Source organism: Vipera berus, assembly GCF_964194415.1.
Source record: "Vipera berus genome assembly, chromosome: 3".
NCBI lineage: Eukaryota > Metazoa > Chordata > Lepidosauria > Squamata > Viperidae > Vipera > Vipera berus.
This window is the reverse complement of record NC_138204.1, coordinates 120,571,261-120,597,270: the sequence shown is the minus strand read 5'-3', so window position 1 is coordinate 120,597,270 and position 26,010 is coordinate 120,571,261. Positions and strand designations below refer to the sequence as shown.

The window sequence follows — 26,010 nt, the reverse complement described above, 5'->3', positions numbered from 1 at the left end:
TTGTGAAACAAAAAGTATTCTTTTAAGAATATTAATAAAGTAAAACAAGTGTATCAGCAGTTGTGGCTCTTGTGAGTATCCTGATGCCTCTTGGAACTCTAAAATGAAACAATCATTTTTAAAAAATGGATGAAATCTTACATATTCACCAAATCTTATGATATTGAAATGTTCTCTCATAAGGTCTCCAGACTGTGACTATTGAAAACTCATGAGATTTCTGCCCTTTCAAACAGAAACCAAGCAATGTTTTTAATGCCCAGACACAAGATCATACGATGATACAGTTAGAAGGGCCATTCAAGCCATTAAGTCCCATTCCTTATTTAGGACAGGAATCCTCACCTCCATATCTCGGCAAGGGCACCAAGCTGCCTCAAAATCAGCCGCCGCTGCCGCCAGCCTTTCTGTTTTTTTCCGCCCGGCAGGCAGGCATTGCTACTCCAGCTGCCAAAGACGCTCCAGCATCTCGGCGAGCGCACTAGGCTGCCCCAACATCAGCCGGCGGCGGCGGAGAGCAATTGCTCGCTCCTTGGGGCTCACTGCTGCCATGGGGGCTGGCACGAGGATTTGTTTCTGTGAGAGAGGCGGAGGCTGACGGAGATGCAGCAGACCTCCAGCGTCTCTCTCGCCGCCACCTCCACCGCTACTGTCGTTGGCTTCCGCTATGGCCGAACCCGGGCAGCCTCCTCCACCCCCAGCAGTGGCATCCGGTGATTCTCCGGTTTCATCAGAACCAAGCAGCAAGTGAAAAGGTTAGCAGTAGCAGCACTAGCGGGAGCGGTTTTAATTGCCAAGCGTCCCCGTGGAAGTCAATGGAGGCGCCGCGGCTGGCCTTTCGAGTTGGTGAGTGAATGAGAGCGAGAGAGAAGCATTTTCGAGCAAAGTGTGAGTGGGTGAGAGTGTGAAAGAGGCTTTTTAGAGCAAAATGTGAGTGAAGGAGAGCAAAAAAAGCTTTTGCGAGGAACGTGTGAGTGAATGAGAGAGCGAGATAAAAGCTTTCCTTTTATCCCTTTCTTCCGACGCCACCTTCCCCCCGGCCGTTTCTCCCGAGTCACCAACCTTCACAGCTCCCTGCCGCTAGCAAGAACCATCTTTTTGAGTTTTCTACTCTCCTTTTTCCAGGCTAAGGGAGTGCCAGCCCTGCTGATGTAGGAAAAGCGAAGCCGGGGCCCTGCTGGCTCTCCAGAATAGTGGGGCCGCTTCCTAATAAACGTGGCTGATCGGTCTTAGTTTCTTCTGCAAGGAATGGTTGGGGGAGGGGTGCGTTTGCTTCACCCTTTCCTCCCCCAAAAGGTTCCCTGCTTGGAAGGAGGAAGGTGAAAGGGGTGGCTTTGGGTTTCTTTCCTTCTAACGGACAGAGTGGTGCCCAGTGGGTATTAGGGAGGGTACAGATCGGGAAAGGGGATTGCGTCTTTCCTCATCCAGCAAAACTGGTAAGAGAAAGCTTGTGGGCTGACCAACTAAGCCGCTAAATCCCCTCTTTCTAGCGGACCCTCCTCACTGGGAAGAAACCTTGGCAATGAACGGATTTGGAGGCGCGCGCGCACGTACACACACACACACACACACACACACAAAACTCCCCCTTCCGGCACGCCCCATCTGACCGACCCACTCACCTTTCCAGCAGTCCTCCTGTCTCTTCCTCCACTGCCACCATGTGCAGTGCGAGGAAGAAAAAGGTTTGTGGGCAGTCCCACAAACAGCCTGTGGGAAGTCCCACAAACCAAAGAACTTCAACCAATCAATTCAAGCTTCGCAAGTTTTTTTTTCCCCCATGAGAAGTTTGAATTGATTGGTTGAACTTTTTTAGTCCCACCTTTTTTTTTGGACTGCACATGGCAGAGGACTGGGAGCCACAGGAGACGGCTCCGGAGCCAAGGGTTGCCGACCCGTGCATTAGAGCTTATTTTGGCAGATATCTTAATTTGCGGCCACCTGCCCATTCCATTCCATCGTCTGCTTGCTCACAGCTGCAATGGGGCAGGAGAGTGTGTGTCATACTAGTGCCGCCGCCACGAGTTGAGGCGAAGCAGGTGAGAGGTTGGAGCTGCCCCATGCGCCCCGCACCCGGTTACCTTGGCCCCACAGCCAGGCCACTCATGCCCCACCACCTGCCTTGCCTCATGGCATCACCACCCACCAGCAGCAGGAGCCTTGGCCCCCAGGAGCCCGCCCACTTGGCTGGTTGCTTGCAATCGCAACGAGGCAGAAGAACATGCATTGCACCGGTGTCGCTGCTGCCACGAGGTGAGGCGAGGCAGGTGGGGGGGTGGAGCTGCCTCATGTGCCCCATACCCACTTACGTCAGGGTCCCTGCAGCCAGGCCATTCCCCACTCGGTGACCTTCCCCCTGTTCAATGACCCGGCTGCCTGCCCACCTCTTCGCTTTTGTTCTCCTCTTGAGCCGGACTGCCATGCTACGGAGGATGAGCAGGGGAGGCTCAGTCTCCTTACTCGGTCCCCCTCCACTGTTTAGAAGCCGGGGGGGGGAATGATGATGAAAGGCTCTACTGTTGCTGCGTGACAGCTGCGTCCACTGCTGGGGGGATTTTCTTCGGTCCCAGATGCCTCCGCATTGCCCCACAGATCATCTGCCCAGCAGCTGCCGCCTCCTCCTTCTTTTCTGCCTGCCTCACACTGCCTGCTCCCTGTTTCAGAGCCGGGGGGGGAGTGATGGTTGCACAATAGCCGCATCCACCACTGGAGGGGCTTTCTTTGGTCCTGCCCACCCTGTTTTGCTCCACAGATCACCTGCCCAATGGCGGCAGCCTCCTTCTCCGCCAACTCTCCTCTGGCTTGTGCTGTGACCGGGCAGCAGAATCCTCTCCTGCTGCCTTCCTCTGCCTGCCAGATACCCACCAAAGCCGGGTGTCTGGCAGGAGGTGGCAGAGGAGGCTTGCGCCGCCCATTCCATTGACTTCCCCTGTCTGCTCTGGGAAACTTTGTAAGCCGTTGCAGCCGCGGGCAAGCAGATGGTGGGAGAGAGTGAGCGGGAGGCCAGGGAAGAGTTAGCGGCTGGAATCACGCTAATGCAGTCTTTAGAGTGCCCCCGCCACCAGCCCTGGTATAACTCTCCCATTGCTATGTGGGCAGAGCCACGAAACCGCCAGCCCGGGGATGATGCAGAGAGCCTACCACTGGCCTCCAGAACTCCGCCATTGAAACCATACAATACAGGCAGTAAATGTGGAGCAGATAGAGCGATGCAGTGCCACAGGACCCAAACGGTAGGTGACGGAGTAGGAGGAAGTGTCTCCTGCTTGGCAGGTGATCTACAGGGTGAGGTGGAGCCGCTGTGGCCCAAAGAAAGCCTCTCCAGCAGTGGATGTGGTTGTTGTGCAGCAGCGGCGGAGCCTTTCACTGTCACTCCTCCCTGGCTTCGTAATGGCAGAGGGGGACTGGGTAAGGCAACCGAGCCTCCCCCGCATATCCTCCATAGCATGGCAGTCTGGCTCAGGAGGGGAGTGAAAGGCAAGAGGTGGGCAGGCAGCCGGGTCATTGAACGGGTCAGGAGAGGCCACTGAGCGGGGAGTGGTCTGTGGGGGCCCTGAGGTAAGCAGGTGTGGGGCACGTGGGGCAGTTCCACTCCTCCACCTGCCTCGCCTCAACTCCCGGTGGTACCAGTACGATATGCACTCTCCTGCCCTATTGCGGCAGTGAACATCAGACGGTGAGATGGAGTGGGAGGGCTCTTAACCACGGCTTATTTTTGGGATAGGGCTTATGTTAGGCGCACGCCAAAAAATCAGGCTTATTTTAGGGTGGATCTTATTTTCGGGAAAACACTGTAGCATATAATAGTTCAGGTTTATGTTTTCTGTATAAATATTGCCTGTTCATGCTTTTCCCATGTAAGAGGTTTTAGAGAAAATGAGTCTCCTACAAGCCAATAATTTATATTATTTATATTATTGTCAACACCAGAGCATTTTTGTTTATTGAACGCTACATTCTTTCGATCATAGGCTAAAAACCTAGACTTCCGCCGAAAGTGGGACAAAGATGAATATGAGAAGCTTGCGGAGAAACGACTTACAGAGGAAAGAGAGAAGAAAGATGGTTAGTAGTATGCTGACTATGCAATACACTGCTGTATTTCATTAGTAGTTGCTAAATCAGTTTGTAGAATGAGTGGTGCAAAGGAGAACATTTCATAGGGAAGATTTAGCCACCTAAAGTCACCTTGTAGGGGAGATGGGCGGCATAATAGATAGATACATAGATAGACTTACAAATAGTCAGTTTATTTTGTGTTCTTTTAAACATTGTAAAAACCTTATTTCCTGTTTAATTTACTCATATTGAACAATTAAGAAGTTAGGCTTATTTGATCTTAGATTTGGAGGAATTAAAATTAAGTTAAGAACTTTCTTGGGCAATAGAGGAAAAAACAATATTTACTGATTAAAGTGAAGGTTTTATATTTCAAGTGTATATCAAATCATCCTCTCATCTATCTATCTGTCTGTCTATCCTCATTAATTTTTTAAAATTTATATTTTAGGCAAACCAGTACAGCCCATCAAGCGTGAGCTTCTGCGGCATCGAGACTACAAAGTGGATCTGGAATCCAAATTGGGAAAAACTATTGTTATTACCAAAACTACTCCTCAGTCTGAGATGGGAGGGTAAGATGATAGAGATTTTGTGTATTATTGTACAAAACATCTGATTAACAGAGAGGTTTAGCAACTAAACTTCCAGTACTCTTTTTTCATAATGTGTTTGGAAGGAGTGGGCAGCTGATTGAACAAACTGAAATGAACCTGAACAAGATTGATAACAGGCTAGAGTGGAAAATTGGATGGATTTTTGGCAATTTCAACTCTACAGTCACCAGGTTGATCACTCTGGTGATGGGGAAGGGCCCAATGCACGTTGGTCCTAATTTCTTAGATAGTTGTCTGGACTGCAGAAATTTGGTGGAGAGGTACACTTCATCTCCGGTTTTAAAATCTTTTTGTGGAGCTTTCTTTCTGTCGGTGTGTTTCTTTAAGCCTCCCTCGCATCTTCTAGTGCATTGCAGATGACTGGCCACATATTTTGCAGGGTTTTAATCCAATCGACTTGTGAGGTAGTGGCAGAGGGGTATGTTGTGGGAATTCTGGCATAGAAGCGAATTCCTGACTGGTGGCCATGTGGAATGATGTGTACCCCATGCTATTGTGGACCAAATTGTTATATGCCACTTCTGCAAATGGTAAAAGGTCCACCCAGTCATTTTGATAGTTAATGTAGCAGCGGAGGTACTGCTCCAGCACCCCATTCGTATGTTCGTAAGCTCCATTATTTTGGGGGGGTGCGAGGAACTAAGTCCTTGGGAGGTTTCCAATAGCTTTAGGAATTCTTGCCAAAATTTAGATGTAAACTGTTACCCGTTGGTGTGAAATGATTCTCTCTGGAGCTCCATGTATAATTGTCCCACTTACCAGGGGGTTGTTTTCTCCTCCACTGTCACTCTCCAGAGTGGTCTCAGCTCCCTTGGTCAAGAGTTCCCTCACCATCACTAGAGGATGGGGTGAACTCTATGACCTCCACCCCTTTATGCTCTCTGTCTTTAGGTTTGGAGGGGCTTTGGTCCTTCCTTTTGGATCTTCAAGCAGGGGCCAAAACCGGATAGGGCGCTATGCATTCGGTAGCCTGATGGCCCTCGGTAGCACTGTGTGGGACGCCGTCGGGCTGAGTCATCATTTGGGGCTCAGTCCTCTTCTTCCTGCCTTTGGGGTTTCCTTCTTTTCCGGAGAATAGGGTTTTCGGGACTCTTGGCTAATGCGCTCATGAAAAACGGCCAGGTCAATCTTGACTTCATTGGCTAGGATGTGCCACCCTTGGAGGATTCTCAGTGCCCCTCGCAACAGGCAAGTGTAGAACAACTCTCAGTTTAGCCCATCTCGGAAGTAATCGGGTTTCCATCATACTTCACTCCCGGGGGGGGGGTGTCTGTTGGTCTCCCTGTCCCAGAAGAATGGCTAGCACCAGGAGTGCAGGTGTTTGGCTCCACTCAGTGAGTCTTCCAGAATCATGGGTGGGGCATTGGTCTCCCCCTTGCAGCCTTCGGCCAGATGTCAAAGTCGAACTGGCCAACCCAGCCTCCCTGCTGGGGCCCCCGGGGTTTCAGGCTCTCCTTTCACCCCAGGATCTTCCATCTCTTCTGGCTCCTTCTTGGGGAAGGACATACTCACACAATCTCTGTGGTAGTTTGCATCTCTGGGTAGATTGCTGTTGCAGATCCGGCCTAATGCATCCCATATTATGACCTTGGAATGGCCAGTGACTCATGGGACAGCCCAAACAGTAGTTTCGATTCCCCTGATCCCAGCTCCGCCTTTACCCCCTTGCAGCTCCCTCGCCCTATTGCATATGGCAGGCTGGTATCTAGCAAAGCATAGCTGGTGCAGCAGAATGGCAGTCCTGGCAGTTACTTGAGAGGACTATGCATATTCTAAAGTTGCAATCCTCTTTTTTTTATTTCTTGGGACCAAGGTAGGAAATGCTAGTTTTATTCTATAGGTTTGCAAGGTAGATTGTAAAAAAACATATCCTGGAATGCCAGATAGTCAAGCAGTTACCTTTAGAGGATCTCAGTGATCCCTTTACACAGGCAATGTCCTCTTACATGGCCATTTACCAGGGTCTTCCAAATCTGTAATTCTGTAGATCAGAAACTTGGTCCCAGTCTTTTACCTTCATTAGACACTATTGCCTTAATGTTCATGCCACGATACGTGCATCTTATATGTGAACAGTTTCCACTAGGTCTGGCACCTATCTATTGCCAATTGGTAAACGTTCCTTATCTATAAAGTTATGGGTTACCTATGGCTGCTACCACACTGTCTGTAAAGGAGGGCGCTTCTGTTGCAACTCACAACACTAGTTTCTGTGTAACCATATCACTTCCATGTGGGAATTCATAGACCACTCAAAGAAGCACATTCAAAGAAGCAGACAAAGTTGTTTAAAGGGTATTTTATTTTTTCAAGTTTTAGGTAATTGTTCTTTTACTACAGAAGAGGATAATGTGTTTTTATATTTGTTCAATAAATAAATTAAATTAAAATACATTATCATAGGCAGCCTCCAATCATTCAGTAAAAGTCCCATATAAAACATTAAAACAATAAATAGAGATCTTAAATTTAAAATTTAGTTAAAAATAAACTGAATAAGATGGAGAGGAAGGGAGCAAAGTACGCACAGGGAAGAGGTGGGGTGTTATCAAATCCATTAGGCATCTTCAGAGTGCCTCACCCCTATTGGGGGCCTAAGCCAGTTGGCAAATCCATACCTTCAAGCTGTTTCTGAAGGCCAAAAGGGTGGTTGCAGATCTCACCTCGAGAGGCATGATGTTCCAGAGGGCTGGAGCCATCGCAGAAAAGGCTCTTCTTCTTAATCCCGCCAGCTGAAATTCCTTGACTGGCAAGCATTCTCCTTTGGCCAGTGTGTAGGGCAGTGTAGTCGCATCAGTGTGAGATGGTTCCTCAGATAACCTGGACCCATGTTTACCGGTAATGACCAACATTTCAAATTGGATATTGAAGCAAAGTAGCAAACTTGAGTAGCTCGTGAAACAGAGGCCAGGGCCCATTTGGAACCAGGCCACAGAAGTCGCAGGCAAGTACATATGCACACTGCTCCACTTGCGTTCGCCTGCTGCTCGCTCAGAACCATCCCCTCGCCTCCCTTCTCACCGGTCTGCAAAGCTGGAAAAATTGGGGACCGCTGCTTTACAGCACTGTCTGGGCAGTTTGCAATGTCAGAATATTGCCCCCAAAATCTGGATCCTCATTTCACTGACCTCAGCAGGTTGGAAAGCTGAGTCAATCTTGAACCCCGTCTGGATCAAACTCCAGACTGTGGGCAGAGCCCTGAAATACTGCTAATGTAATACTGCTAATATCTTCCCTCTCCCACCCTGATCTCTGTCCTGTTGGAGCAAAGGACTCTTCCATCCCCTCTAGCTGTTCTCATTTACTCCTTCAAACATCCTAGGGAGATGGATGAGGAGTGCCCCCCCCCCAGTTCTATAGCTCAAGCTCTCAGCACCAACAGGGCTCTTTATAAAAGCAGTTACTTCTTAGACTACAGAAGTGGAACTATTTTGGTTTTAGAAAGGTTCAAAATACAAAAAAATAACATCAGACACTGTTAGAACAACAGCTTAGGTGTAGAAGATTTTAATTATAAAGTGGTAGAAAATAAAATATGATAAAACTGGATGGTGTTTTCATGAAGACATCTCATTGTTCTGTTCCCTTTAAGCATTCTAATGCCATACCAGCCAACTTCGTAGAGTGTCCTTGTATAGACTTACAAGTAGCTGTAACCTCTTTTCATGTAACCATACTAATTAAAACTTTATGTCTCAGAGCTGCATTTTGCCTGGAAATTGACAATAATATTACAGTATCATGAGGAATTGATTGCTAACCGTTGATAGCATTTGAAGAATTGCTTTTCAAAAGAAATTAATTACTGGGCTGTTTAACCACATACGAAGGAGGTTCCCTGTGTCTCCAAAAACCCTTCAACAACTAATTTAAGAGGCAAGGATTAGGCAAGTACGTGGGAGTCAAAATGCCACGTCTGCCCCAGCTTCAGAAAAGAATAACATTTGAATAGAAATAGTTTTAATCATTTGAAAAATCAAAAAGTAAACAGCATTGAAATTCTCCAAGTTCCCCTTATTCAAGTCATTTTCCTTTACTGGCTTGTACCCAGATTTCTTTTTTATAAGTTACTTCTTGTTTGTAGTTAAATAGAACCTTCCTTATCTATACCTTCCAGCACTGCACAAGGCTGTTATAAATAAAAGAGTTAATGACCTGTAAGTCTCAGTGACTAGATAAGCTGTAGTGGATAATGCATCTGCAACCATCCTAATATATTATTCCCTAGCATATTACTAATAGAATTCCCAGTCAAAGAAAAGTTTACTCTGCCACATAAAATCACTAAGTCTTTCTCCTCCCAGCCAACAAATTGTTTATATTTTAAAAGAGCCTTGGTGGAGCAGTGGGCTAATGCCTCCTTAAGTAACACCAGCTGCCTGCAATTAGTGCAGGTTCGCATCCCACCAGGCTCAAGGTTGACTCAGCCTTCCATCCTTCCGAGGTAGGTAAAATGAGGACCCAGATTGTTGGGGGCAATAAGCTGACTTTGTAATAATGCCGCTTGGGGGTGTGTGTGAAAGCCCTAACAAGTAGGCATATACATAGAATGAAGGCTACTGCTAAGCTTGTAAGCCGCCCTGAGTCTTCGGAGAAGGGCGGGATATAAATGTAATAAAAATAAAATAAAATAAATAAAATAAGGGTAGAAAAGTAGGATAATCTTCCCCACCAAAATAAAAAAAAATCTAGTGCAAGATTTTCAAATTTTTAATCTAGATATGTCATTTAAAAATGGCAGTGACATAAATACAGTCAAGTAGCATCTTGGGAAAAACAAAAAAAAATCAGTAGCATTAATGATTCAGTATTTGACAAGCTGGCTCTTAAACCTTCCTGATATTTGACTAAAATAATTCATCTCTCTGTCTTCTCCCATTAATCTATTTTTAATAAGGACTGCTGCTGCTTTAACTTATTACCTGAAGGTAATCTATGGACTGTTTGAACAAGAAAAGAAAAGAAAATGGGGTAAAATCATCACACTTAAAAGTAACTCTCTTGGAGCAAATATTTATAATTAAAGTATTTGCCCCAAGAGAATTACTTTTAAATCATGAGAATACGTCAGCCTTAATTCTCTCATTTAAGATTCGTAGAGAATAAATTGCAATTCTTAGGGATCTTGAATTCAAACTTTCCTGGCCATAACACGTAAATATTGATTACGTGTAAGGTAAACTGACAATTCACACTTTATTGAGTAGAACTTGACATCTAAATTCACGTAAGAAAGGATTTTTTTCATGATTCTTTTTCAAATGTTATTTAGGAAATTATATTTCTTATATTCTGTATTTTTTCACTAGGCTTGGTGACTATTTTGGCAGGTGACAGCAGCACTCAGCCAACTTTTCTTGAGCTTAAAAACTAAATAGGGCTTCCTTAGCTCCCCCCCCCAACCAGGAAATGTCAGGGCTAGACTACAAAAAATCGTCCTGGAATAGCAAACTATTTCTGTATAGTTTCTAGGTAAACTACATGGATGTGTTTGTGTGAGCTGAGTGATTCAAAGAGCTGAGTGATTCAAAGAATCTTTCTTTCTCTTTGTAGCCTGTGACTTTGTGGCACTTTAGATATTAAAATGAGTAGCTGGCATTGTAAAGGTGCTCAAACGTTTGCGAACCCTTTTGAATTTTTAATATTTCTGCATAATATCACCTAAAATGTGATCTATTCTCCACACATGTCCTAAAACTAGATAAAGAGAACCCAGTTAAACAAATTGAGTCAAAAACATACGTGTTCATTTATTAATTGAGGAAAATGATCTAGAGCTACAAATCTGTATGTGGCAAAAGCATGAGAATCTTTGCTTTCAGTAATTAGGCAATAACTTCAATTTAGTATTTCCGAGAACTCTGGATTAGCCCATTCCTATTTACAAAACGGCTTCAACTCAGGAGAGTTGGTAGGCTTCCTCACGTGAACTGCCCATTCCAGGTCCTTCCACAACATTTTTATAGGATTACAGTCAGGATTTCAACTTGGCAAAATATTAATTTACTTCTGCTTTAGCCATGGTAGGTACAATTTGTGTATTTCGAATTGTTGTCTTCTTACGTGACCCACTTTCTTTGGATGGAGAGATACCCTGATACTTTTCCTGTAGAATTTGCAAGTACAATTCAGAATTCGTAGTTCTGTCTGCGATTGCAGTCCTAGTCTAAGCAGGAAAGCAGGCTCAAACCATGATACTACCACCACCACTACCATTCTGCAGATGGGGTAAAGTGTTTATGGTGGGAGTGCTATGTTTGCCTTTCACGAAATGTAACACTTGCAAGATTGGACGCCAGCCCTTGCAGGTGCAGGTAGTCTTGATTTATGATGAGAGTTGCGACTGGAATTTCCGTCGCTAAGTGATGCACGTGTGAACTGTGATGTCATCATGTAACTTCATCGCTTAGCAATGACAATTGCAGCAGTCCCGATTGGGATCATTAACCAAACTCCAACCGTCACTCGGTGAGGATACACCCCGATCCAAGGCATTCTTGGCTTGTTTCCTCTCATCCTCAAGCCTTGGTAAGATAAGGGGCTGTCTCCTCTGCCTCCTGTTCAACCCCTCCCCCCACTCCTATCTCCACACATCTTTGCCCTTTTGGCTGTCCTGTGCTCTGCTCACCCTGTTCAGCAAAGTAGCGGAGCCAAGGTGCCTTGCATAAATCACGTGCAGCCTTTCCTCGAGGCCAAAGCCTTTAGAGAAAGCTGCATTTGATTTGGACAAGGCTACACATAGCCTCAGGGAGAAAGCCTGACATGGCCAGCAGTTGCCTCATGAGTGCCCAGGCCAGGCACATCTCTTTAGCAGCAGGAGGAAGAAGAGAGTAACAGTCGGTTGAGGTAGCAGTGCGGCAAGGCCCAATGTGGCAGATGTGGCAAATTGCAGGATGGCCAAAAGGGCAGAGATGGAGAAGATAAGGGGGAGGGGCATTGAACCCTCCAGTCATACGTTCAGGCAGGATGCCAATTGCCCAAATTTAGATCACGTGACTGGCATGCTGCAACAGTTCTAAATTCTGGACTGAGCATAACTAGCATTTGCTCAGTGCCACTGTAACTTCAAATGGTCATTGCATAGTCGTTAAGTGAGAGCTATCTGTAGCCCAGACAAGCAACTAATATTATTAGAACTAACGCTACTTTTGTTATGAGGTTACAATAACGTCATCTTGCCAGTCTGAAAGTAATCCTTCGTTACCTTTACTTTCCAAGGAACTAGAGAGGATCTCTTTTGAGGGACCATGTTCCCATTCCTTCTGTGGGCTGAAATGTCTCTTATTGCACAGGCTACGAATCTTCCTCCTGCTGTCTTTTAAGGATATTTATTCTGCAGACCATTACAGAATCTGGGCAAAATGGTTGGTAGGAAGTCTTGCTTTAACCTTCCCTAAAAAGAAATTCTCTGTCCTAAACTAAGCTGACAGTTCACAGGCACCAATATAGTGAGGGAGGAGAATTAATGACACCAGAGGACGCAAATTGGGTTCGTGTCAATAGGATTTCTTTCCCTAAAATTCAGTACATTGTTTCTGACGCTTCATTTCTCAGAGTTCCTAAATAAATCCAGGTGCACACCAAAATTGGGACACAGAGAAAGGCTGCTCAGCCTTTTTGTAAAGGGCCTGTGTTGGAAGGCAACGCAGCTTTCTGGAGATGTGTCAGAATCAGATCATTGGAAATATTTTCAAGTGTCCTCTGGAATTCCTTTAGAGCCATCAGGCACCTAGGATGGATGCTTTTCTCATTTCTAGCCCTGTTGTGGTTCCAGGAGACAGTTAATTTTAATTGGAGTAGGAAGTTATTAACTCTTGCCCAGCATTGCTACATTATGTGGCACTTGCCAAAAGTTCCCATTTCTTCCAAATAATCGCCTTTTATTATTGGCTAGGATTAAGCTAAGGCGAAGGGACGCGGTGGCTCAGTGGGTTAGGACGCTGAACTTGTCGATCGGAAGGTCGGCAGTTTGGCGGGTCGAATCCCGAGTGCCGCGTAACAGAGTGAGCGCCTGTTACTCGTCCCAGCTTCTGCCCACCTAGCAGTTCGAAAGCATGTAAAAAATGCAAGTAGAAAAATAGGGACCACTCGGGTGGGAAGGTAACAGCGTTCCGTGCGCCTTTGGCATCTAGTCATGCCGGCCACATGACCACGGAGACGTCCTCGGACAAGCGCTGGCTCTTCGGCTATGAAACGGAGATGAGCACCGGCCCCTAGAGTCGGAAACGACTAGCACGCATGTGCGGGGGAACCTTTACCCTTTACCTAAGCTAAGGCAGAAATGTCAAACACAAGGCCCAGGGGCCGGATCCGGCCCGTGAAGTGGTTACATGTGGCCCGCGAAGCCATCCTGGAAACAGTGAAGGAACGGCCCCCACTGCCTTGGCCCTGGCCCAGAGACCCTCCTCCTGCCAGAGACCCTCAGATCTGTCCCACTTCTGCCCAGGCCCCCATAGGCACCCTTGATGCGAACGATGTAGAGCTGGCCATGCCCACCTAGTAGTCCATACACAGTATAGCCACACCCACCCAGTAGGCCATGCCCACCCAGGCCACACCCACCTGGCCCCCTGAGGGCAACCGCAATGCTGATGCGGCCCTCAATGAAATTGAGTTTGACACCCCTGATCTAAGGCAATGTGGTCTACAAGTGCCATGCTCCACCTTCTGCAAAGGAAACAAAACAGCAGTCTCTTGGAATAAATTTCCTTGGTCAAGTTTGTCTCCCAATAGATGTTAGAGTAATTATCGTTTTAGTAAACACTAACCTTGGTGTTCTTACTACTATCAACAGCAGCATCATATTCATTCCCTTGGAGTTCTATGCAGATACAAATATTTTTAATATGAAATGGAAATCTTCCTTTCTTTTGCTCCTGACCCAGTCCCTTTCGAACAACTTATATCCTTTTATTGCCATGCACTGATACCATGAGAATCATCTGAGTAGGCCTTGTATCTAATGGAGGTTCACAGCATTTCAGAGTTGAAGGCAAAGAGGTGGTTTGGAGCGTGCAGAAGTACCACCTGTATGCCATTCCTTACACCTGGAGCATTACACGGTCTTAATATATACTTAGTCATATTCTTCTTTCTGTCTTAAAAATTAAAACATTCTCCTCCTTTATGTACCATATTTTGAGAGTCAGCATATTTACAATAAGATTATGAATTCTGTGGGTGAGATGTTCTTCCTGATGTTTCACTGCACGCAGTAGCTTAACAGGCCTGACTGGGAGCTAATATCACATTTCTTCCTCCAATATTTAAGTAGTAGATTTTTATCTCCAGTCCTCAAGAGGATTCAGTTTAAAATCTCACATCAAGTTTCACATATTTTGTACCCATGGAAGGTGCAACTCATCTCATGCTAGCACTCTTCTAGAAAACACAGACCAACAATCTCATATGAACATTATTTCCATAGTAAGCAGGATTTTTCATTCCCTTCAGAGTTATCATCCCTGGATGGGACTGGGCAGATGGGAACTTGGCCCTCAGGATCTGGGGCTTGTCTTGTGGAGAGGCAAAGTTAGGGGCAGTACAAAGGGAGCAGCCATTGGTATATAAAATTCCAGAAAGGGTCGAGAATTTAAAGATGAGATCGAGAGTGGGCCTCATCCCCACATTATTATTACAAGAATGAAGCCCTTGGTTGTTTAACATAAAGACATACATTGCTTGCTGAAGCTGCTTCTACTTTCTTCGAATTTGGATGCTTTTTAATTCCTGTAGTTAACTGTCAATGGTCTGTGAAATGCTGTCGAGATATGGTGTTTTAAACCTCATTAGAGAACATTCCTTATTGCGCCTTCAAAAAACCAATAGCAAGAATCAAGAGAAGTTGTTGCCATTGCATTTTTTAATTAGAGGACAATATTGTGCTACCAAGTCAACCAAAGCCGGAGGGTTATAGTATTGATCTTGAAGCAATGTCCAATCACCATCAACAAGTTTGAGAGGACTGGAATTGCTGATGTGTTTTTGAAAAAAATAATATAGCTGGGCAATCTTTAAAGTCGTCTCCTTTTATGCTTCATATATGAAAGAGTTTAAATGTATTACCCTCTTCGCTTACCCAACCTGAATTATTCACTGAAGATTTTAAAAAAAAGGGAAGTGGAGGTGAAGAGACAGAAGTAGAAAGTTCAGCTATATATTTTTTAACAAATACTATCAGGCTTAGTTGATTCATAACAATTACTAGATATACAGAAATTCCTATAGATGCTTAACAGTTATTTAATATAAAGAGCGCCTTGTATCCTAAGGTAGGAAATTGTATTCTACAGGCATGGGAGATATCCCAGAATTGATTTTTTTATTGTTATTTGCTCAACTTCAGGGAATAAAATACTGATTTCAGTATGAGGCCTAGTAAAATTGCTGATTGTATTTTGCTTTTGCTTTTTTTAGATCTAAAATATTGATATCCTGGGATTCATTTGTAGCATTTAATAAAATACCCTGGCGATAATTGATTTTGTTAACATAAAGTTGCTAAGAGAAGACATAATTTATATACAGGACATTTTTAAAGATATTAATAGTTATTGCTGAATTCATGTATTGTATTGTATAGTTGGTTTGGTTTTCACTTGATGTGTAGTGTGAATCCAGATACTGTGGCTTGTAATTGTGTTTTTTTTACAATTTAGCATATTGTTTGGGTTTGGGAGATCTAATCATTGACATTTATCTTCAGTGAATTGATCAAGGTGGAGGAATAGAAGTAGCTTTGACATCTAAGTCCTGACTCTGTTTTTGCTTTGAAGCCAGTTTTTAAACCACTATAGGAAGAGAGCACACACACACACACACACACACACACACACACACACACACACACACACAGAAGGAAATATTTTGGGGAATATTAAAAAGGCAGACTATTATATTTCCCCAAAGGATCTTAAAGGCAGAAAAGCAGGCCCAGTTTTTCTTAATAGCCCCAAGTAGAAAGTAAGCAGGGACGCGGTGGCTCAGTGGGTTAGGACGCTGAGCTTGTCGATCAGAAGGTCGGCAGTTTGGTGGGTCGAATCCCGAGTGCCGCGTAACAGAGTGAGCGCCTGTTACTCGTCCCAGCTTCTGCCAACCTAGCAGTTCGAAAGCACGTAAAAATGCAAGTAGAAAAATAGGGACCATTACAGTGGAAAGGTAACAGCGTTCCGTGTGCCTTTGGCGTCTAGTCATGCCGGCCACATGACCACGGAGATGTCCTCGGACAAGCGCTGGCTCTTCGGCTTTGAAACGGAGATGAGCACCGGCCCCTAGAGTCGGAAACAAATAGCACGCATGTGCGGGGGAACCTTTACCTTTACCTTTAGAAACTAAGCAGGCCAGCTCTGTAGAAATGCAAATTTGATAATCCCATTCAGAAAGACTGAGGCCCCATCCATGAGGAAATACTAGCAGGCAGAAGCCCATTCAAGACAAAATATTTTGAAATCCCTTGCAGCAAAACTGATAGCTAAGGATAGCAGAGTGATAGGATTAGAACCAGCAACCCCTCACCCATCCAACACAGGACATAGCCATCAGCCGCAGCCCCAGGGAAGCAGGACATGACCTTTAGGACATAATAGGATTAACCCACCAGCATCAGAATACCAAAAGGACACACTCAAAAGCGCAGGTCAAAGTTCATGCCACAGGAATAGGTCCCCTTCTTGAGCAAGGGGTTGGACTAGAAGACCCCAAAGGTCTCTTCCAACTCTGTTATTCTTTGAGAGGAGTGCTGCCAACCTCTCCCCCTCCCCTCCTCTCTTCCTGGGCATAGAGAGAGGGAGGGGAGGAAGGAGGGGAGGGAAACAGGAAGAAAGAAAGGGAAGGAAGGAAGGAGATGGGAATGAAAAGGAGAGAAGGAGGGGAGCGAGGGAGAAAGGAAAGAAGGAAGGAGGGAGATTGGAATGAGAGGGGGGGAGGATCTGAGGGAAGTCCTGCCTTAGCACTTGGCCACCAGCAGCCCTATTGCTCTTTCGCCATCCCCTGGTGTTCTCCCATCCTATTGCTGAGGATGTTTTGCTTACAAAGCCAGGTCCCCTCACATAGAGAGGGAGTGGGCCTCCCTCTGACCCAACCACTTTGCCCTCCTGCACCCACCACGAGCAACCTGGCCAAGGAGAGCGATCACAGCAGCAGCAGCAGCCTCGAGGAGGAGGTAAGCGCAGCTGGGCGCCCCCTTGGAGAAGTGCGGCTGGGCTAAGCAGGGCTGTGGGGTCCCAGTGCCGTGGGAGCTCAAGGGTCAGTCTAGGCGCTTGACCTCTGCTGCCCAGGGCTTCGGGTAGTCTGTGCCACCATCCAGGGCCCCCCCTGCATGGCCTGAGAAGAACGGTGAGGCTCCTCCAGTGGACCCTGTCCCAGTCCTGCCCAGGCCCAGTAGGCCACACCTACCCCAGCCATGCCCACTCAGTAGGCTGCACCCACCCTAGCCACACCTACCCAGCCCCCCCCCCGAGGGCAACCACAATACTGATGTGGCCCTCAATGAAATTAAGTTTGACACCCCACTAAATACCTTGATTCTGTTGAGCCCTATGCATTTGATTTTTAATAAAAGAGAATATTTGTAGCTCAGGGCTGAAATAAGGTTTTCTTGGTGCTCTCTGAGCTTAGTGGTTTTCTTGCAGACTTTTCATTGCCCAAACTAGGTAATATCATCAGTGCTAGTACGGGGCGGTGTTTATAGTCTAGTGCAGGGGTGTCAAACTCGCAGCGTCACGTGACATATCACAACTTTTTTTTCCATTGCCGCCAATAGGGTGGGCACAGTTTCGCCATGATGCATTCGGCCCGTGGGCCGGCAGTTTGACACCCCTGGTCTAGTGGCTTGCCCTGTCATTGTTGGTGGAAGTGGTCTTGGAAATTCTTGGGCTGGCCTGTTTAATATTAGTTTGCTTGGCAATTCCTTGATTGGGGTATTGTTTATTGTTTACTTCTTGATTGTTGGTCTGATATTAATCTATGCTGATCTGCGTGTTGATTGCTGGTGGGGAGGTGTTTTGGTATTTTTGTTCCCTCTTGATTGTCTCTTTTGCATTGTATGTAGATATTGTTTATATCTATGTGCTGGTTGTTGCAGTAATTACATTGTACAGGTAGTCGTCAACATACGACCTCAGTTGAGTCCTAAATTTCTGTTGCTAAGTGAGACATTTGTTAAGTGAATTTTGTTTCATTTTATGACTTTTTTTGGCCACAGTTTTTAAAGTAAATAACTGCAGTTATTAAGTTAGCAACATGTTTATTAAGTGAATCTGGCTTTCCCATTGGCTTTGCTTGTCAGAAGGTGGCAAAAAGTGATCACCTCACCCCGGAACACTGCAGCCGTCATAAATACGAGTCAGTTTCTGAGTGTCCAAATTTTGAGCGTGTGACAAGGATGCTGCAGTGTTCATAAGTGTGAAAAAGGCCATCAGTCACTTTTTTCAGGGTCCTTGTAGTTTTGAACGATCACTAAACAGACTGTCGTAAGTCAAAGACTACCTGTGTGTTATAGATGACTCCTGTTTTTTTTCTTTTGGGGCTGCTGGGTCTTTTGGGTCTCCACATTCTGTATCTTGAGTCTATCTTCTAAAGTATTGACTATTCCTCCCAGTATGGTGCCATCTGCAAGTCTGATGAGTTCCCCTGCTATCCCCTCACCTAGATCATTGATGCAGATGCTGAAGAGTACTGGGCCTAAGACGGAACCTTACAGTGTCCCACTACATGCCTCCATTTAGATATAGTTCCATTGAGGACTACTTGTTGAGTGTGGTTGCTCAGTCAATCACAAATCCGTCTGGTGGTGATGTTGTCTATCACAAATCTTACCAAGAAGTACCGTATTTTCCGGCGTATAAGACGACTGGGCGTATAAGACGACCCCCCAACTTTTGAGATGATTTTCAAGATTTTTCATCTTATACGCCAGAAAATCAGCGAGCCCGGGAAGGCACGCCCTCCCCTCTCACTGTGGAGGAAGCAGGGCAGGCTGGCGTCTGGCGGGAGCCAGCAGGGCAGTCCTGCGCACGCGCGCGCTCCCCAGCTGTTAAAGAGCACTCCTTAGCAGCCGGGGAGTGCGCGCGTGTGCAGGACTGCCCTGCTGGCTCCCACCCGATGCTCTTCCCTCTTGAGGCAGCATCGCTCCCCGGCTCCTAAGGAGTCCTCGGGGATGCTGCCTCAAGAGGGAAGAGCGTCGGGCGGGAGCCGGCAGGACCCGATGCTCTTCCCTCTTGAGGCAGCATCCCCAAGGACTCCTTAGGAGCCGGGGAGCGATGCTGCCTCAAGAGGGAAGAGCATTGGGCAGGAGCCAGCAGGACCCGACGCTCTTCCCTCTTGAGGCAGCATCCCCAAGGACTCCTTAGGAGCCGGGGAGTGATGCTGCCTCAAGAGGGAAGAGCGTCGGGCGGGAGCCGGCAGGGCAGTCCTGCGCACGCGCGTGCTCCCCAGCTGCTAAGGAGTGCTCCTTAACAGCTGGGGAGCGTGCGCGTGCGCAGGACTGCCCTGCCAGCTCCCGCCAGATGCCAGCCTGCCCTGCTTCCTCCACAGTGAGAGGGGAGGGCGTGCCTTCCCGGGCTCGCTGCTTTTCCGGCGTATAAGACGACTGGGCGTATAAGACGACCCCCCCAACTTTTGAGATGATTTTCATGGGTTAAAAAGTCGTCTTAAACGCCGGAAAATACGGTAGGCCTTGGTCTACTCTGTCAAATGCCTTACTGGAGTCTAAGTAAACTGTATTACAGTATTCTCTGATCCACTAATTTAGTCATTTTATCAAAGAATGCCATAAGGTTTGTCTGGTGTGATCTGTTTTTGACAAACTCAATTGGTTTCTACTAATACAGGGGTGTCAAACTGCCGGCCCGTGGGCTGGGTGCGTCATGCCGAAACCGCGCCCAACCCCATTGCCTGCAATGGGGAAAAAGTTGTGATACGTCGTGACACATCACGTGATGTTGCGAGTTTGACACCCCTGAACTTTGCTTGTTTCTAGGTGTTGCTTGATCTGTTGCTTGATTATCTTTTCCAGGATCTTCTTAGGATGTGAAGCTGATTGTTCTGTAATTTCCTGGATCCACATTTTTCTCCTTCTTGCAGATTGGAACCACGCTAGCTCTTTCCCAGTCCTCTGGTGGTTCCCCAGCGCTCCAGGATCTTTGAATGATATGGTTCAAATGCACACATTAAACTTTAAAGTGGGATAATACTGCAGGCTTTACGGTTATTTGTCACTTTGTAAGAAGATCAGGAAGTCTTGAATGACAAACGGAATAAGTAAAAACTTACTTAAAGTAGTGAGAAACCTGCAATGCATGATCTGAAGTTTAAAGCTCAGTCCTTGAAGATAAAATGAAGAAAATAACAGCTAGTTCTACTGTTATGCAGAAAGAGCTAAATGATGTTTACTTTGGAATCATTTTGCTTTTGCGTGTCATGAAAGAAGTGAAAATTATTTTAAGCTGTACTTATTTATGATTTTTTTTACCTGTAGAGTGTGGCTGTTACGGAAATTTTTGTCCCACACACCAAAATAATTTGGCTCATTTTGATGACAGTTATGCATTTTGACTTGGGAATGCCATTTGCTGTTCTGCCTTAGGTACAAATTGATTGTAACTAGCCCCTGAGGACAAGGCCTGTTTTCAAAAACCATGTGGGCCACTGTATAGTGTTCCTCTTCTTTTCCTAATGTCTTTAGATATAAATATCAAATAACAAAACCAAACCCTTTGAACTCAGTCAACTCTTCTGTTTACTCCAAGTATACTGTATAATGAGGAAAACTGAAACTGTACATATAGCAAAGAATGGGAGTCCAGAAAAATGGGTCTTTTATGTAGAGGTAGTCCTTGACATACGATGGCAATTGGGACCAGAATTTCTGTCGGCAGGTAATGTAAAGTGCAACTGCCTCACTTAGTGACAGCAATCCCTTCAGTTCTGGTTGCCTTTGTTAACAAATCCCATGGTAGAATAGAATAGAGCTGGAAAGGATCTTGGAGGTCTTCTAGTCCAGGGCTTTTCAACCTTTTCACCCATTGGACCACTTTTAGGATATGGCAACATCCAAGTACCACCAGTCGCCTAGCAAGGTGTCAAAAACGTGATGATCCCCCCACATGCACAAAGAAGGAAAAAAGTGATGAAGTACAGGTAGCCCTTGACTTACAACAGTTTGCTTAGTGACTGTTCGAAGTTACAATGGCACTGAAAAAAGTGCCCCCCCCAAGCCACAGCCGAGCAAGACACCTGCCTGTCCGCCCGGAGGCGCTCTTCCTCCTGTCCCAGGTTTTCATTGTTGTGAGCATTTCTGTTGAGGATTGGCAGCTGGGGAAGGGGGTGTTTGGGTTTTATTTCCCTTCCCCCCTCTGCTGGGTGGTTGCAGCAGGTTTTGGTCACTTCCCATGACCCTGGGACACTGTGACCGTCATAAATGCCAAGCAACTGAATGTAAATCACAAGACCCTGGAGATGCTGCAACATTCCAGCTGATCAGCGCTTCTTCTGGGCTCAGCAGGAGCACCAGGATCAGCGCCGAGCTCCAGCTGGAGCCTGGCGCTTCCGCTGAGCCCTGCAGCTCCAGCCATCTCTCGCTCAGGCTTGTTCGGTGCTGCCACCGGTTCAGCTCATTCCCCTCCCCCATTACCACTTTTCTAGGATGGTCGCGTACCACCTACCAGTTGCCAATGTACCACAGGTGGTACCCGTACCACTGGTTGAAAAACCCTGTTCTAGTGCAGCCCCCTGCTCAAACAGGAGAACCTATACCATTTCAGATAAGTGACTGTCTAGTCTCTTCTTAAAAATCTCCAGTGACGGAGTGCCCACAATTTCTGTGAGTAAGCTGTTCCACTGGTTAATTGTCCTGACTGTTAGGAAGTTTCTCCTTAATTCCAGGTTGCTTCTCTCTTTGGTCACTTTCCAACCATTGTTTCTTCTGCTCCCCTCTGGTGTTTTGGTGAATAGTTTGATGCCCTCTTCTTTGTGGCAGCCCCTCAAATACTGGAATACTGCTATCATGTCACCCCTGTTTCTTCTTTTCTTTAGACTTGCCAAATCCAAGTCTTGCAGCTGTTCTTCATATGTTTTTGTCTCCAGGCCTTTGATCATTTTAGTTGCTCTTCTCTGAACTTTGTCCAAAGTCTCAACATCTTTTTTTTTTTGGTATGGTGACCAAAATTGGCTGCATTATTCCAGGTGTGGTCTCACTAGGGTTTATAAAGCGGTACTAATATTTCATGTGATCTTGATTCTGTGCCTCTGTTTATACAACCTAGGATTGTATTAGCTTTTTTGTCTGCTGCTGCATACTGCTGGCTCATAGTCAAGTGATCATCCACTAGGACTCCAAGGTCCCTCTCACAGTTACTGTTTTTGAGCCAGGTCTCGCCTAATCTGTACTTACACTTTTGATTTTTTCCTGCCTAAATGTGAAACTTTGCTTTTTTCCACATTAAAATTCATTTCGTTGGTTAGGGTCATTAGGTGAGGCAACTTCCTGCTGCCTTCCTATATCCAGGGCAATGGGGAAGCCAGCAGGAAATTGCAAGTCCCAGGTGCTTGCAAACAAAGTGTCTGCTGCCAGGTAGGGGAAGTCAGATGGGGGTGCACAGAACTGTGAGAGAGACGCAGCAAAAGTTGGGGAAGGTACAGAGAGGTGCAAGCGAGGCATAGTAGGGTTCAGGGAGGATGCAAGAGGCCATGTGAGAGTTCTAGGGACTAGTTGTAACCACCATTCGTTCAGTGCTGTCAAGGACTATCTGAATGTGGAAGCTGCAGATTGATATAAAACATATAGTCATAGAGCTGGAAGGGACCTTAGAAGTCTTCTAGTCCAACCCCCTGCTCAAGGCTGAACACATTTATACCATCCCAGTTAATTTTTTGTCCAGTCTGTTTTTGAAAACCACTAGTGATGGAGCACCTACAACTCTGGAGGCAAGCTATTCCCTTGCTTAACAGCTTACCAGAAAAATTCTCCTTTTATGTTGGATCTCTCTTTATAAAGCTTCCACCCATTACTTCTAGTCCTGCCCTCAGGTGCTTTGGCGAATAAGGTAACCCCCTCCTCCCTGTGACAGCCCTTCAGGTATTGGAAGACGGTCCCCTCTAATCCATCTCTTCGATAGGCCAGACCAGACATGTCAAACACAAGGCCCGGGGGCCGGATGCGGCCCGCGAAGTGGTTTCATGCGGCCCACGAAGCCATCCTGGAAACAATGAGGGAACGGCCCCCACTGCCTTGGCCCTGGCCCAGAGACCCTCCTCCTGCCAGAGACCCTCAGATCTGTCCCACTCCTGCCCAGGCCCCCCATAGGCACCTTTGATGCGACCGATGTAGAGCTGGCCATGCCCACCCAGTAGGCCATACGCACTCTAGCCACGCCCACCCAGTAGGCCACGCCCACCCTGGCGATACCCACCCGGCCCCCTGAGGGCAACCGCAATGCTGATGCGGCCCTCAATGAAATTGAGTTTGACACCCCTGGGCTAGACATAGTTAGCTCCCTCAGCTGTTCATCATATGGCTTAGCCTCCAAACCCTTTACCATCTTGCTCTTCTCTGCACACTTTGTAGGGTCTTAGCATCTTTTTTTTTGTATGTAAAATGACTTAGGGGACTCTTTCCAAGATATTAGTACCAAGCAGAAAAAAGTGTAGTGGTTTAACCTGCTTCTGGAAACCTAATAATACTGTTACCTTTGGGTGGGACCATTAATTAGTTTGAAACTGTTGAATTAGATATGTGATGATTGATTATCTTCTCCTCCTCTTTCTCAGGTATTATTGTAATGTATGTGACTGTGTAGTGAAAGATTCCATCAACTTCCTTGATCATATCAATGGCAAAAAACGTATGTATAACATGTTTTTCATTTACTAATTTGATATTATTAGTATTATTGTTGCTGTTGTTGTTGTTGATTTAATCTTCAATTCCATTCACAGTCTGGGCCTGGTAAAAACTAAGAGGTCCTAACCAAGGACCTAAGAGCTGTTAAGGCAGCGTCTGAGTATATAGGCAGTTCTGAGTAGGGTGGGTTTTTGCAAAGTTGGGATATTCAGGCCTAATAAGTTCAAAATTTCCATGTATCTAGGGAGCCCTTTGGCTATTGCCCCAAGAGCTCTTATTACTATTGGCACAACCATTGATTTCTTTATTATTATTGTTGTTGTTGCTGTTAACCTTCAATTTGATTCACAGTCTGGGACTGATAAAAACGTAACAGTTCAAATCCTAACCAAGCACCTAAGTGCTATTAAGGTAGCATCTGATTAATATTAATATTATTGATGGTCACACTGTCAGCCAGATGTTTAGACTGGATTTGACATTTTTGTACACCCAGGATTTAGGGTAGATGTTGTTGGATGGTGTTGTTGGATGGCAGTAAAGCTGCCTTTTGCAATTGACTGATTAGTCAGTGCAGATGATTTTCAAGTGCTGCTTCATATGTTTTGGAATTGCACCCAAGGTGACTATTACTGTTGGTACTATATTTATTATTATAATTATAATAAAATAATAATAAAATTGTCATTATTATTTAAACGTGTATGCAGCCCAGTTCTAAATGATTCAAAGCAGCTCACAACAATAAAAGAAATTATAGTGATTTCCAGCCTGGCTGTAGGTCTTTGTCCTTAGTCAATAGATAGCCATCATTTTGTTTGATTGTAAAGTAGCCATGGATGCCGGAGTTTATTCTGTGGGTCATAATAGACTTACTAATCTATCTCATACAGAACCAATCCATTGGTTCATCCTGCCCCATTATTGTTTTTCTTTTCTCAGCAGTTAATTAAAGATCTGAGAGACTCCAGTGACTTCTATATGCAATTCATGTATTCCTCTGTTAAGCTAATGGATCTTGGAGTGTGGTCTGCAGACCACCAAGTTCCAAGAGGTGATCCTCTACAGCAGACATGTCAAACACAAGGCCCGGGGGCCGGATGCGGCCCGCGAAGTGGTTTCATGCGGCCCGCAAAGCCATCCTGGAGACAGTGAGGGAACGGCCCCCACTGCCTTGGCCCTGGCCCAGAGACCCTCCTCCTGCCAGAGACCCTCAGATCTGTCCCACTCCTGCCCAGGCCCCCATAGGCACCTTTGATGCGAACGATGTAGAGCTGGCCATGCCCACCCAGTAGGCCATACGCACTCTAGCCACGCCCACCCAGTAGGCCACGTCCACCCTGGAGATACCCACCCGGCCCCCTGAGGGCAACCGCAATGCTGATGCGGCCCTCAATGAAATTGAGTTTGACACCCCTGCTCTACAGCTTCCTTATGTCCACCAGTCAAAGATTGATCACTGCCTAAGCCCCACCTCTCTGGCCATGTCAACAGTCTGCTGATGAGAGCAGTTTGTAGTTATGTTAAAAGAGAGTTAAAGCGTATTATGAATTTGGTTAATTGTATATTATGCATAATTTTTATTTAGAATATGATTATTGTAACTATAATCCTGTATTTAGCTCTGGGAAGTGGGTGGGGGGAAGTGGGTGGGTTTGGGGTGGGAGGGATTTGGGGATATATTGTAAAATTTTGTTTTTGTAAAACTCTTTAATAAAAAAACAACAGTCTGCTGATGAGAGAGAGCCAGTCTCCATCTCAGCTTCCTCCTTATGCATGTCAACTGGCAAGAACCCATTATTATCTTAATATCTCACAGAGCATGATGGATCAGTGGTTCATAAGAATGGATCATTGGCCGAAAATGAATTAATAAAACATATAGCAGCATTGTTTAGAAAGCCACAGAGATGACCTGGCAGAAACTATACAGAAAGGACTTCAATAACATGTACACAAACAAACTATATGTACGGGAAACAAAGATAACATAAGCAATTTCAGATTGGTTCTGCCCCAATTTCCTGGAGTATAAGAGGGAAGGAAAAGGAAATGCTTTCAAGATTCTGTTACTAGAGCCTGTATCAATAAAGTAATTTTAGTCAAATTTAGGAAATTTGCTTTCTCGACTGGTTTATCTTAAAAGGCTGACATATCATAAATATTAAAATGTGAAAAAATTGATAAGCGAACAAATTTCAAGTGCAATTGCCATCTGAGTCTCTATATGCTGTGTTGCGGTCTTTCACAAGCACCCTCCCAAAAGAAGGTGTGACTAGGAAATATGGTGATGGTTATCTAAAACTGGGATGTTATTTGCCCTCAGATCCTTAGTACTTTGAGAGTTCTGTTGCAGAATATTCTGAACTAGCAAATGTGTGTTAAATGTTACGATGTGGCATACGTGAAATCATTCAAGTGAAAAATGAGTGTTTTTCTGGATTATGGGTACAAAATCTTAAAAGGACTTTTAAAATGGAGAAGATAGGAAGGCTT

General features: G+C 45.6%; 1 protein-coding gene across 1 annotated transcript in view; it reads left to right on the top strand.

Moving 5' to 3' along the window:
• Positions 1 to 26,010, top strand: part of ZMAT2 (zinc finger matrin-type 2) — a 69,633-nt gene that overhangs the window by 31,433 nt on the left and 12,190 nt on the right. The window contains exons 3-5 of the mRNA XM_081324390.1: positions 3,972 to 4,065; positions 4,511 to 4,634; positions 23,442 to 23,515. Coding sequence (XP_081180516.1) covers positions 3,972 to 4,065; positions 4,511 to 4,634; positions 23,442 to 23,515 — 292 coding nt within the window. The remainder of the gene's footprint in view (positions 1 to 3,971; positions 4,066 to 4,510; positions 4,635 to 23,441; positions 23,516 to 26,010) is intronic.